This window comes from Scyliorhinus canicula, chromosome 2 (assembly GCF_902713615.1).
Source record: "Scyliorhinus canicula chromosome 2, sScyCan1.1, whole genome shotgun sequence".
NCBI lineage: Eukaryota > Metazoa > Chordata > Chondrichthyes > Carcharhiniformes > Scyliorhinidae > Scyliorhinus > Scyliorhinus canicula.
The window spans coordinates 191,389,804-191,403,149 of record NC_052147.1 but is presented as its reverse complement, the minus strand read 5'-3'; the positions used below and the strand labels follow the sequence as shown (position 1 = coordinate 191,403,149).

Here is a 13,346-nt window from a genome sequence, read left to right as displayed (position 1 = left end):
ACTTTGCTCCAACTTTTTTTCACCCCCTTGACCACACGCCTGAGACCGCTTGACGGTGCAGAGGCCAACAATCACGAGTTCGCTTCAGACGTCCTTTTGCAGCCGCGAAAAGGGAAAAGTCTGACATCTGGTTAAAGTTACTGAATGTGCAGCACATGCATCTGAGGGAGAAGGTTTCGCGGATCGTCGCTCGGGTGATTCAGAAACATTTCATTTGTTATCAATTGGACAGCGTTCGGGTCCTGTCCTGACCATCATGGTATGTTTTGAGGGTTAGAAAGTTTTTGTTTTTTTAAATGAGAGACAGGTTAGTTGTGTACACAGTGAATTGAAGATCGGTCCTGGACAGAATATAGAAACGAAAAAATTTCTACCCATTAAAAGTTGTGAGGCTAAATGAGAACTATTCGCCAAATGGCTCTGGGGTGACTCGTTGTTCCAGCAGTGGGTCCGGGAAGCGGTTCGCGTTACTGTACAGAGTGGCTGAGCTGTGAACGCCGCCAAGTTGTATTGTAACTGCTGAATTTTTATTCTACATTTTCAGTTTTTCTCCTTGTGAAAATCTTTTAAAATTATACTTGTAAGGGCGCCGAAGTTCAGCTTGCCCGGGGCGCCAGCAACCCTAGGGCCGGCGCTGCCTAGCCTGATGCCGAGCCTCTGGACAAGGTTCTCCCAGAGCTGATTTAGATGATAGGACACAGCCATGAGATTCAGTAGGAGTGTCAGTGACATTCCAGCCGATTGGAGTCCCAAAGGTTGCATGTGGAGGAGATGCTGCCAACAATGGGTGGCACCGAGGCCAACACTGCTAGGGCGGGGAGCACGGTAAAAAACCTGGAGCACAACGCCCACGTCCTGCGTGATGGTGTCCAAGGCATAGTTCAGTCTGTGATAACCATGGCTGAGGGCCTTGACACCATGTTCCTGTCACTGAGGGATATGTCTCATGTGGAGGTGGCCATTGCTGAGGCACTGCAGAGCATGACCAGAGCTGAGGGTGTTGACAGCATGGTACAGACAACAGGGAGTCTCCAGGGCTGGCCATGCCAGATGACTCCTCTGGAGCTCACTCCAGCTGCTCCTCCAACCCATGGAGTACCCCCAGGGCACTGCAGACACAGTCACGGAGGACGAAGCAGCGCTGGAGGCCAACACGGAGGCTTGTTACCAAGGAGGCCACGGCAGTCTCCATTTTTTCTAAATCCCGACGCCCTCTTGACACTGGCACTTCTCAAGGGCAGCGGATGGAACAGCTTGGCATGGCGACGCCAGTGACACCGGTAAGTCGGATGGGGGCCCCCAGCACCAGGTCCATCAAGGGGCTGTTTAGCACAGGGCTAAATCGCTGGCTCTGAAAGCAGACCAAGGCAGGCCAGCAGTATGTAGATTGTCCGACCAGAGGGGAGGCCATATTGGATTTAGTACTTGGTAATGAACCAGGGCAGGTGATAGATTTGTTAGTGGGGGAGCATTTTGGAGGTAGTGACCACAATTCTGTGACTTTCACTTTAGTAATGGAGAGGGATAGGTGCGAGCAACAGGGCAAGGTTTATAATTGGGGGAAGGGTAAATACAATGCTGTCAGACAAGAATTGAAGTGCAGAAGTTGGGAACATAGGCTGTCAGGGAAGGACACAAGTGAAATGTGGAACTTGTTCAAGGATCAGGTACTGCGTGTCTTTGATATGTATGTCCCTGTCAGGCAGGGAAGAGATGGTCGAGTGAGGGAACCATGGTTGACAAGAGAGGTTGAATGTCTTGTTAAGAGGAAGAAGGAGACTTATGTAAGGCTGAAGAAACAAGGTTCAGACAGGGCGCTGGAGGGATACAAGATAGCCAGGAGGGAACTGAAGAAAGGGATTAGGAGAGCTAAGAGAGGGCATGAAAAATCTTTGGCGGGTAGGATCAAGGAAAACCCCAAGGCCTTTTACACATACGTGAGAAATATGAGAATGACTAGAGTGAGAGTAGGTCCGATTAAGGACAGTAGCGGGAGATTGTGTATTGAGTCTGAAGAGATAGGAGAGGTCTTGAACAAGTATTTTTCTTCAGTATTTACAAATGAGAGGGGCCATATTGTTGGAGAGGACAGCGTGAAGCAGACTGATAAGCTTGAGGAGATACTTGTCAGGAAGGAAGATGTGTTGCGCGTTTTGAAAAACTTGAGGATAGACAAGTCCCCCGGGCCTGACGGGATATATCCAAGGATTCTATGGGAAGCAAGAAATGAAATTGCAGAGCCGTTGGTAATGATCTTTTCGTCCTCGCTGTCAACAGGGGTGGTACCAGAGGATTGGAGAGTGGCGAATGTCGTGCCCCTGTTCAAAAAAGGGAATAGGGATAACCCTGGGAATTACAGGCCAGTTAGTCTTACTTCGGTGGTAGGCAAAGTAATGGAAAGGGTACTGAGGGATAGGATTTCTGAGCATCTGGAAAGGCATTGCTTGATTAGGGATAGTCAGCACGGATTTGTGAGGGGTAGGTCTTGCCTTACAAGTCTTATTGAATTCTTTGAGGAGGTGACCAAGCATGTGGATGAAGGTAAAGCAGTGGATGTAGTGTACATGGATTTTAGTAAGGCATTTGATAAGGTTCCCCATGGTAGGCTTATGCAGAAAGTAAGGAGGCATGGGATAGTGGGAAATTTGGCCAGTTGGATAACAAACTGGCTAACCGATAGAAGACAGAGAGTTGTGGTGGATGGCAAATATTCAGCCTGGAGCCCAGTTATCAGTGGCGTACCGCAGGGATCAGTTCTGGGTCCTCTGCTGTTTGTGATTTTCATTAACGACTTGGATGAGGGAGTTGAAGGGTGGGTCAGTAAATTTGCAGATGATACGAAGATTGGTGGAGTTGTGGATAGTGAGGAGGGCTGTTGTCGGCTTCAAAGAGACATAGATAGAATGCAGAGCTGGGCTGAGAAGTGGCAGATGGAGTTTAACCCTGGCAAGTGTGAGGTTGTCCATTTTGGAAGGACAAATCTGAATGCGGAATACAGGATTAATGGTAGGGTTCTTGGCAATGTGGAGGAGCAGAGAGATCTTGGGGTCTATGTTCATTGTTCTTTGAAAGTTGCCACTCAAGTGGATAGAGCTGTGAAGAAGGCCTATGGTGTGCTAGCGTTCATTAGCAGAGGGATTGAATTTAAGAGCCGTGAGGTGATGATGCAGCTGTACAAAACCTTGGTCAGGCCACATTTGGAGTACTGTGTGCAGTTCTGGTCACCTCATTTTAGGAAGGATGTGGAAGCTTTGGAAAAGGTGCAGAGGAGATTTACCAGGATGTTGCCTGGAATGGAGAGTAGGTCATACGAGGAAAGATTGAGGGTGCTGGGCCTTTTCTCATTGGAACGGAGAAGGATGAGGGGCGACTTGATAGAGGTTTATAAGATGATCAGGGGAATAGATAGAGTAGATAGTCAGAGACTTTTTCCCCAGGTGGAACACACCATTACAAGGGGACATAAATTTAAGATAAATGGTGGAAGATATAGAGGGGATGTCAGAGGTAGGTTCTTTACCCAGAGAGTAGTGGGGGCATGGAATGCACTGCCTGTGGTAGTAGTTGAGTCGGAAAATTTATGGACCTTCAAACGGCTATTGGATAGGTACTTGGATTAGGGTAGAATAAGGGAGTGTAGGTTAACTTCTTAAGGGCAGCACGGTAGCATTGTGGATAGCACAATTGCTTCACAGCTCCAGGGTCCCAAGTTCGATTTCGACTTGGGTCACTGTCTGTGTGGAGTCTGCACATCCTCCCCGTGACTGCGTGGGTTTCCTCCGGGTACTCCGGTTTCCTCCCACAGTCCAAAGATGTGCAGGTTGGGTGGATTGGCCATGACAAATTGTCCAAAATTCTATGATTAACCTAGGACAAAAGTTCGGCGCAACATCGTGGGCCGAAGGGCCTGTTCTGTGCTGTATTTCTCTATTCCTATTCCAGCAGCACGGTTCGATTCCCATAACAGCCTCCCCGAACAGGCGCCGGAATGTGGCGACTAGGGGCTTTTCACAGTAACTTCATTTGAAGCCTACTCGTGAAAATAAGTGATTTTCATTTCATTTCAAAGGACATCTGCAACAGTATCAAAGGCCACAAGTTTCAGAAAGCAGCAGGCTGCTTCCACCACTGATGTGCATCCTGGGGAGACAAACATTGTCATATTGGAAAGAATTGTAGAAGGAGAAAGACCGATAATCAGTTAGGACTTCCATCCTGGTACCCTCAAATTCCCCCGAAAAACCCCACACTTACCATGACTGTCCCACCTTCTCTCAGCGAGTCAGTTGTGCTGGCAAACCTTGCTCTGTACACTCACGCCCAGCCACATCAGGAGCTCCTAGGCCCCAGACCTCTGCTGAGAATATTAGGGAGGCCTGCTCTGCTACAACAGCCCCCCCCCCCCCCCCTCCACCCCACACCCCGACTCAATCACACACTTACCACTTACCCTTTGGCCATGAGAGGATTATCAGTGGTGAAGCCCTGCTCTTTAGTGTTTGATTTTTGGCAGCTGCCTCTATGGTTCTGACGCTCCGAGAGTTCAGGCACACCGTTCAGGCATCAAAGATTGCCGGACATACAGTGCGCTCTCACAACGAACAAAGCTAATCCCTCATTTAAAATAGTGTTTAGCAGGGCAGCACGGTGGCCTAGTGGTTAACACAACCGCCTCACGGCGCTGAGGTTCCAGGTTCGATCCCGGCTCTGGGTCACTGTCCGTGTGCAGTTTGCACATTCTCCCCGTGTATGCGTGGGTTTCGCCCCCACAACCCAAAAACGTGCAAGCTAGGTGGATTGGCCACGCTAAATTGCCCCTTAATTGGAAAAATGATTGGGTAATCTAAATTTAAAAAAATATATAGTGTTTAGCTGTAAAGCTGGAGGCTGCAAAAGCCCCTCACACCCCCGGCCCAGGGGTGGCGTGCCTCATGACCAAGCCCAACACCCCTGAAAGGTCATCCCCATGACTGCATTTGACAAGCTCTTACAATATACATTAATGATCTGGAGGAAGGAACTGAAGGCACTGTTACTAAGTTTGCAGATGATACAAAGATCTGTAGAGGGACAGGTAGTATTGAGGAAGCAAGTGGGCTGCAGAAGGATTTGGACAAGCTAGGAGAGTGGGCAATGAAGTGGCAAAATGAAATACAATGTGAAAAGTGTGAGGATATGCACTTTGGAAGGACGAATTTAGTCAAAGACAATTCTCTAAATGGGAAAATGCTTATGAAATCAGAAGCAGAAAGGGACTTGGGAGTCCTTGTTAATGATTCTCTTAAGGTTAATGTGCAAGTTCAGTCAGCAGTTAAGAAGGCAAATGCAATGTTAGCATTCATGTCAAGAGGGCTACAATACAAGACCAGGGATGTACTTCTGAGGCTGGATAAGGCTCTGGTCAGACCCCATTTGGAGTATTGTGAGCAGTTTTGGGCCCCGTATCTAAGGATGGATGTGCTGGCCTTGGAAAGGGTCCAGAGGAGGTTCACAAGAATGATCGCTGGAATGAAGAACTTGTCATATGAGGAACGGTTGAGAACTCTGGGTGTGTCTGGGTCTGTACTTGTTGGAGTTTATAAGGGTGAGGGGGGATCTTATTGAAACTTACAGGATACTGCGAGGCCTGGATAGAGTGGTCGTGGAGAGAATGTTTCCACTTGTAGGAAAAACTAGAACCAGAGGACATCATCTCAGACTAAAGGGACGATCCTTTAAAACAGAGATGAGGAGGAATTTCTTCAGCCAGAGGGTGGTGAATCTGTGGAACTCTTTGCCGCAAAAGGCTGTGGAGGTCAAATCACTGAGTGTCTTTGAGACAGAGATAGATAGGTTCTTCATTAATAAGGGGATCAGGGGTTATGGGGAGAAGGCAAGAGAATGGGGATGAGAAAATATCAGCCATGATTGAATGGCGAAGCAGACTAGATGGGCCGAGTGGTCTAATTCTGCTCCTATGTCTTATAGTCTTATGGACCTCAATCGCATTAATGAGATTGAAATTAATGCAAAAGAGGGTTAATGATATTCGGAACTCGCCACTGGGAGTGAATTGTAAAATGGTTCGTGCCTGGCATGAATCTCGATTCTGCTCTCTCCCATTATTCACCCAGCCAGCTCCGATCCAACATGGGTGCAATGCGGCTGCTAAATCAAATCGCACCCTTAGTCAATTTTTGGGAGAATTGCGCCCTGTATCTCAACAAAGAACAATGGGCTGGATTCTCCGATTTTGCAGCTAAGTGCCGATGCCAGCATGGGAACTGTGACATTCTACGATGCCAAACTCAGCGCCGAACCCTCACTGATTCCGGGACTGGTGAGGGGCTACCAGCGGCACCAGGTGAAACTTCTGGTTCCCGCGCCAAAAACAGCCGGAGAATGGCCGCGTCCGTGGCCACGCATGCGCACGGTGATGACTTGCAGCGGTCGCGCTGTACAACATAGAGCTGGCAGCGCGGGGACCCAACCTGCCAGATAGTACCCCTCCTGGACTCCCCCTCGCCATCCCTGGACCCACCCACCGCAGCACTCGCCTAAGCCCCCCCCCCAGCCAGCGGCACGGCTACCCCCCCCCCCCCCCCCGACTGTGGCGGCGCTGGACATAGTCCGCAGCCGCCACACAAGTTTGATGAAAACTCAGAGCACAAGTGAATCACATCATCGTGAACTTGGTCCATCTGGGGCGGAGCATCAGGTAAGGCCCTTCAGGTAACATCCTGAGGCCGTCCCAACAGGGTGCGGCGCACGCCGCGATGATACATTTTTGGAAGGGGCGGAGCATATGAAACCTGCGTCAAACAGGTGCTCCCGAATTTCGCCGTCAAAGGGGAATCTCCCCCCGATCACCAATTACGAAATCGCCGTCGGCAAGCAGAGAATCTGCCCAATAGATTTTGCTTCACTCCTGGTACATTTTTTCGTTATAAAAACATATATATATAAACAGATTTTCTGGATAATTGCTACATTGCAAATACATCCTCGGCTATAATATCTTTTGGGATGTCCTGAGCTTGGGGAGTGTAGGTTTTCGACTGAAGTTGAAAAATGGTGGGGTAGCAACATCTTGAAAGTACAAAAATTAAATATAAGGAAAATACTTACAATCCCTGCAAGCGAATCCACATTTTCTCAGGATTGTCTGGTTTGAGGAACTCGAGACAGCTGCTGTCAACATCCTTCATCTCTGTGGGTGAGGATTCCATGGTACAAATTCTGGGATAAAATAGCTACAGTTAGACTCAAGCTCACCAACTTCAAGCAACACTCACTTCATGAAATTCCCAACAACAGGCGCATTTCACAGCACCTTCAACAGAAAACATTAGGTTTTAATAAAGGATCCGACTGCTTTTGCTGTACTGCAACGTCAACCTTTTTTGACGATGTTCTTGAACATATGGCTGTGCCGGAGTTTCAAATGGTAAAGCAAGCACAATTACTGAGAATAACTGGATTAAAAATGCAGATCCATACAGGTTTCTTAGAGATATTTACAAAAAAAAGCTTTTAATCTTTCAGACTCTCCTAATGACTCTCTTCTCGGGATAAATCAGAGAATTTTAGATATTGGTCACAGTTTTGATGCTTGTTGAAGCTACTTGAAGATTAAGACTGAAGGGAAGTGGACAGAATTGGGTCATTCCAATCACCTCCCTTTAGTTCTATTAAGCAGTGGGACAGATACTTGGTAATAGCTGTGCAGTGCTGTGCACACAAACAACAAAAGAACAAATAACATCTTCAGGGAAAATAATAGAGAAACAGATTGGACGTCTCAGTGTAGAACCACGTCACCTTTGAAAACAGAAATCCAGATAAGATGGCGCTCCACGGGTTGTTATTTCACAAATGCACGTAAACAGCTGATGGTGAAGTAATGATTATTCACCCTCTCCTAGCAACTCTGCCCAATAGGCAACTGTCAATTTAACCAAGAGATTTAGAAGCTGCAAGTGCAGCATCTGGAAATTCTTCTTCAAATCCCACATCTAAGCTGTATTTAAATAAATACATTTTAAGTAGAAGTACAAAGTGAGCTCAAACTGTGTTAGATGCTAAACTCCTTATTTTGTCAGAGATGTCACATCACTCAAATTACATTAGCAGCTCACAGGTAAAGTGCAAAGATCAATATAATCCCTCATTCTGCGAATATAATAGGAAGATTAATGACCGGTTAAAAAGTAAACAGGAAGCATGCATGATTTGTAAAATATATTGCACTAAAATCTAAAAGAATACAAAATCCTATTTATGTTATGAATTTTTCTGCATCCATGTTCAGCAAAGACAAACTGACCTTAATTCCTTCAATGCTCGAACACATCAATTTCAATTCTACTAAAGCTCTATTGTTAGTTCTAATTCACCCAGTTTCTGATTGTTAACATTGCATTATTACAAGCGTTAAATGTGCCGCTATGATACAGCTAACAAATATAATGCTATATTTACACATGAGTAAGTGACAAAGGTGGCAATAATGAATCAAATCTAACCCGTATAATACCAATAGATCAACTGGTTATTCGTCGTATTGCTATTTGTGGTACTCTGCTCTGTGTAAAATGGCTGCCACACTGAATTATTTTGCCTCACCCCAAGGTAATTCATTGTATGTATTGCAGTTTGGGAGATTTTCACGAGATGTGATTAGGTGCTTTATAAATGCATCACTTTCCTTATGTTAACTTCCTACCTCTCGATCCTGCTCAACATTGCTGCCAATTCTCATCACTCAACATTACAGAAAGTGTTAATTGTGACATGTGAAGATTTATAATACATGCAGTAATTCTCTCCCTCTTCCACAATTGTTATTCCTATATCATAATCTGCTTTTTCATCATTGGGACTATGATACTAAACCAGATTATAATGGAAATAAAATAAATAAAATCATAAAAAATACATATAGTAAATGGGGCAGTCAAAGTGGTGACTGTCAGAAAATGACTGGATTGTGCCTGTCTGTCCAAGCTACAAAACAGATATAAAACCCTCAGGTTAGGGGGTTCTGACTTGTTTTAATTTCATTTCAGGTTCTGACAAGCAGTGCAGGAGATGTTCAGTGAGGTTCTATGTCAAACAGAGGTTCAAACACAAAAACAAATCCAGTTTTAAACATCATAATCAGAAGACCATAAGACTTGGGCTAGATCTGCACCACCTAGAAACAGCAAAGGCATCAGACCTTTTCGGTTGATGTGTGTTTATGGACTAACATTTGTGTACTGCCAAGCCCTTGATTTAACTTTAGAAATCTGAAGCTGCCAACATTGAAAAGAACTAGTGCTGTGCTGTTCAATGGTATCAGCCAATATCTAAACAAAGTCACTCATAGGGGTGCATTTCCCGGGTTCAGCCCACCACGGGAATCGTCAAAATGGGACGGAAATTTGACAGACCATTTAAAGGCCCACTGACCTTGGCAGGAATATCCGGTCTCAGGGCAGGCGCAACCAGAAAATCCCGCCCATTATACAAATACTCGCATTCTTGTGTCTCCATATCTTTTAAAGATAAATTTAAAACAAATATAAAACAATTCGGAGGTAGGAAAGGAAATGTTTTTTTTTTCCTGTCACTATTAGAATGGCAGTGCCCTTGTAGTAAAGAATGTAAAATGGCAACCTCCGTGGTAGGGAACTGCATAAGTCATATTTAAATATCATTGGTTTGCAGCACAATCATCCCAATTTGAAACAAAATGAAAATCACTTATTGTCACACGTAGGCTTGAAATAAAGTTACTGTGAAAAGCCCCTAGTCGCCACATTCTGGCGCCAGTTCGGGGAGGCTGATACGGGAATTCAACCCACGCTGCTGGCCTTGGTCTGCTTTACAAGCCAGCTATTTAGCCCACTGTGCTAAACCATCCCCTCAATTTCTATTCCCTCTGGTATTGCGGGGCTTTACGCAACCTGTCTCTCAAAAATTGGGTCAACAAGCCTGTGCCTAGGCCTCCATGAATGTTGTTCTAAGCTGACTAACAACAGGTATCGAGGTGCGGCCTGGCAAATTATCTTTTTCTAATTATTCCCTCTATCCTGAGGAAGCATCTGGTCTCCACTTGGCCGCTCCCTACAGAAACACGGAAGAGGTTTGAGCTAACTATAGTTGGGAATTAAAGCTTTGTGCCAGTGCTACATAGTGATAAATGTCAGTGCTTTAACAACAGCTGTCAGTAGCTTCCTACAATACTTTTCTCTCCACCTGTTTGTTTCATAAGATACCGTATTCCACATATTCACCCTAGAAGGGGAGCAGTTAATGCCCTTGTAACTAAAAATTAATGCTGAAATGACTTGAATCATCTTGCCCTCTGTATCCAAATACAACAGATTGCCTTGTTTCCTCACATTGCCTGTTCTGCACATTCCTTGGGCAGTGCAAATCACAGGCAGAATCTGAGCACCATCTGCACAGTTTGCTACCCAGACTACTTATTTGTTAAGCTGTTGTCAAATGTCAATTATTTTGCCACTGGAGTGCTTCATTTAAGTGAGCATGTGAAACAATACACCAGTCAAAAAAGATTGAATGCGTCATTTACTGCTGGGCTCCCAGCAGCCATGTCAAATTTAGTGACTCCCTGCTGAATATTGTTGCTGCTGCTCTTTATTCCCCAAAAGATTATGATTTCGTGCATTTAAAAAAAATAGTGACCAAAGCAATTGTTTAAGTCTGAAAGAGTAATTTAGAATGAAACATTAATACAGGCTAATTATTTGCATGTCTGGTGAGACATGTATTGACAGAACTAGAGCAACAATGTGGTTCAATCTGATTTCCATCCTGATTCACTCTGTCAAGCAAAGGGATTGTGGGTGCGGCGGCAATGCCAACATAAACAGTGCCAGCTGTTTGTGGGGGTTCCACGTTGGAACAGTAGATTGGGTAGAGGGCTTGCCAGACGATCACAAGAAGGTAAAATTCCGTTTAGGTTTAAAACTGTTGAAAACGGGGATCAAGGATCTGTCCACCTGCCCAAACTTAGGACAGAAAACAAGTGGGAGAATTTTAATCCTCAAAGAAGAATGGATTTGGATCAGGCTGCATAAGACGACATTAAAATTCGCAAACCAGCCTCTAACAGCCCCCTTTCATTCAACAAACATGGGGCATGGAGCAGGGATGATGGTGGGGAAGGGGGTGGGGGGGGGGGGGGGGCAACTAACCTGCATCAAGGAGACTGTTGTATCTGTTTTCTAGGTTTAACCTGAGCCTCTCAGGAAGCACAGTAGATAAAGGGTGATGAAGACTGCTGTGTCACAGTGTTTTGCAGCACAAAAAGAGGCCATTCGGCCCATCGTGTCTGCACTAACCATCAATCACCTATCTATTCTAATCCCATTTTCCAGCACCTGGTCCATAGCCTAAGTACTTTTACAGCACTTCTTGTGGGCTAAGAGGAGCAGGAATAGTTCTCCTGCAGCTTAAGAGGATCAAGATTGCTTCCCTTAATGTTTACCTGCTTCCATTCACCAGGACCAGAGATCCCCTAACCAAGATTCAGACCCCCACCGCAGGTAATCATTAGTCCAACCGGTGTCTCCTTATTCTGCTCTTGGACTGTGGCCTTCTTTGGAACATGTCCTCCTGTTAATCGGAAGCCAAAACCAGGCAGACTACTTGGAAAAGACAGGAAAACGGTCATAATTCCTCCTTACAAGCTCAATAAATGCACCTCAGTCAAAATCATAGACAAAGGGTGCAATTCTCCCAAAGAAATTCTAAGTTAATTTGTGGTGGGTTTTTCAGGATGTTCCCCGCCGGCCCCGCCGGCCCTGCCGGCGAGTTCCCCGCTGTTATTCAATGACAGTTAGTCACTTTTTTGCACTTTTGGGAGTTTCTCACTGCTTTACCCACGCTTAGGGCAGGATTCATCCGCCCAGCGCACCGCAAGAACACCATGGGCAAGAACAGTGGAAAAATCCATTGACTCGGGCGGGATTCTCCACCGCCGAGCGAACACTGCCGAGAATCCCGCCCTTAGAATTTTTTATAGCCCTGGGGAGCTGAACTCAGATCGGGCTGCCATTTTCAAAGGGGCCCCCACACAACCCACCCATGGGCAACGTCACCTCCCACACACATGGACACGACCCCACACCCCCAAATGAGTACACCCCACTATGGGGTCCTTAGGGGATCCCCTTTTCAGGTCCTCCCTAGCCCCCTTACAGCACCCTCTCCCTTCTAGGAGCCCACCCGTCCTGCTCTGCTCTTACCTGCTCTGCACACTCTCCCCCCCCCCAACCTAATTCCATGGGCATAGCCCCACTCATCCCCTGACTCTTGGTTATGCCTCGATGGCACTCAGGCACGCTTGCACTACACCCTGGCACCCAGGCAGTACTCCTCCTGGCTTGGCAGTGCCATATGGGCATCTTGGCAGTGCCAAGGTGCCAGCGTTCCAGGGTGACATCCAGGGAGCCACCCTGCACATATCCTGACCACCCAGGGATCTCTAATGGCCCGGAAGACCCCCAGGTGCCTTACCGCCTGATCCACCTTTGTGTGGACCGGCACTGATCATTGCCCTTTTGCAGCCTCCCTGGGGAAGCCGGTGAATCGATGGAGTCAGGTTGATCTTGGCTGAGTAGGTCATAAGTAGGGTTCCAACCTACATCCAGGAGTAGCGTTTGGTCATGCATATTTGTGGCGGAGTTCCGACTCCGACGTCTCGCGGGACTCTGGTGAATCTCGCAAGGTGCGGAACCTGTCGGGAGACTCGCTGGAGGCCTCTCCCGAGATTTTCCAGCAGCGTTACTTGAGCACAATGCGGCCGGAGAAGCCGCCCCAAAGTGTGGTATTTGAGCACTGCAATTAAAATCGGGGGTTGTTAGAGATATGTTAATTGTTTGTTATGTCATGTCCCGAAGATATGAATGAGATCGTAAGCAGGACGTCAAGTTTGATTTAAATATTTCACTAAAGAAATGGGCTTTGCTAAATCAAATGATTTGCAAGTTGTCGACTGTTCCTGAAATTTCTAGCAGTAATTTTAAAACAAAGCTCAACCTTCATCCTTGTGGAAGCACACCTAAGGGTGTGGAACCATTACAATCAATGAAACAAGGTCAGTCTCACCAGCCTGGACTTACAACTCATGACACCTGCAGAAGTGCAAATAGCCAGCATTTACCTGCTCAGGCTAATAATGGATTTTGATTAGGGACATGGGGCACGATCTCCTGGCCTCGTTACACTCACACTCAAGCATAACGAGGCCAGTGAAAAGTGGGAGAATCCAAAAACAAGATTCATGCCAGGCGCCAAACAGTTTGTGATGCAGCTGGCCTGCTCCAGTAGGCAAAATCAGGATCTCGCCGCAG

At 46.4% G+C, this 13,346-nt stretch overlaps 1 protein-coding gene across 3 annotated transcripts in view; it reads right to left on the bottom strand.

Moving 5' to 3' along the window:
• pde1a (phosphodiesterase 1A, calmodulin-dependent) overlaps positions 1-13,346 on the bottom strand; it is a 725,115-nt gene that overhangs the window by 527,234 nt on the left and 184,535 nt on the right. For 2 of the 3 annotated variants that reach the window (XM_038789235.1, XM_038789236.1), the window contains exon 3: positions 7,108-7,218. In XM_038789235.1, coding sequence (XP_038645163.1) covers positions 7,108-7,218 — 111 coding nt within the window. Of the gene's footprint in view, positions 1-7,107; positions 7,219-7,800; positions 7,902-13,346 lie in introns of those variants that run through there. The other variant, XM_038789237.1, reaches the window with a different exon arrangement.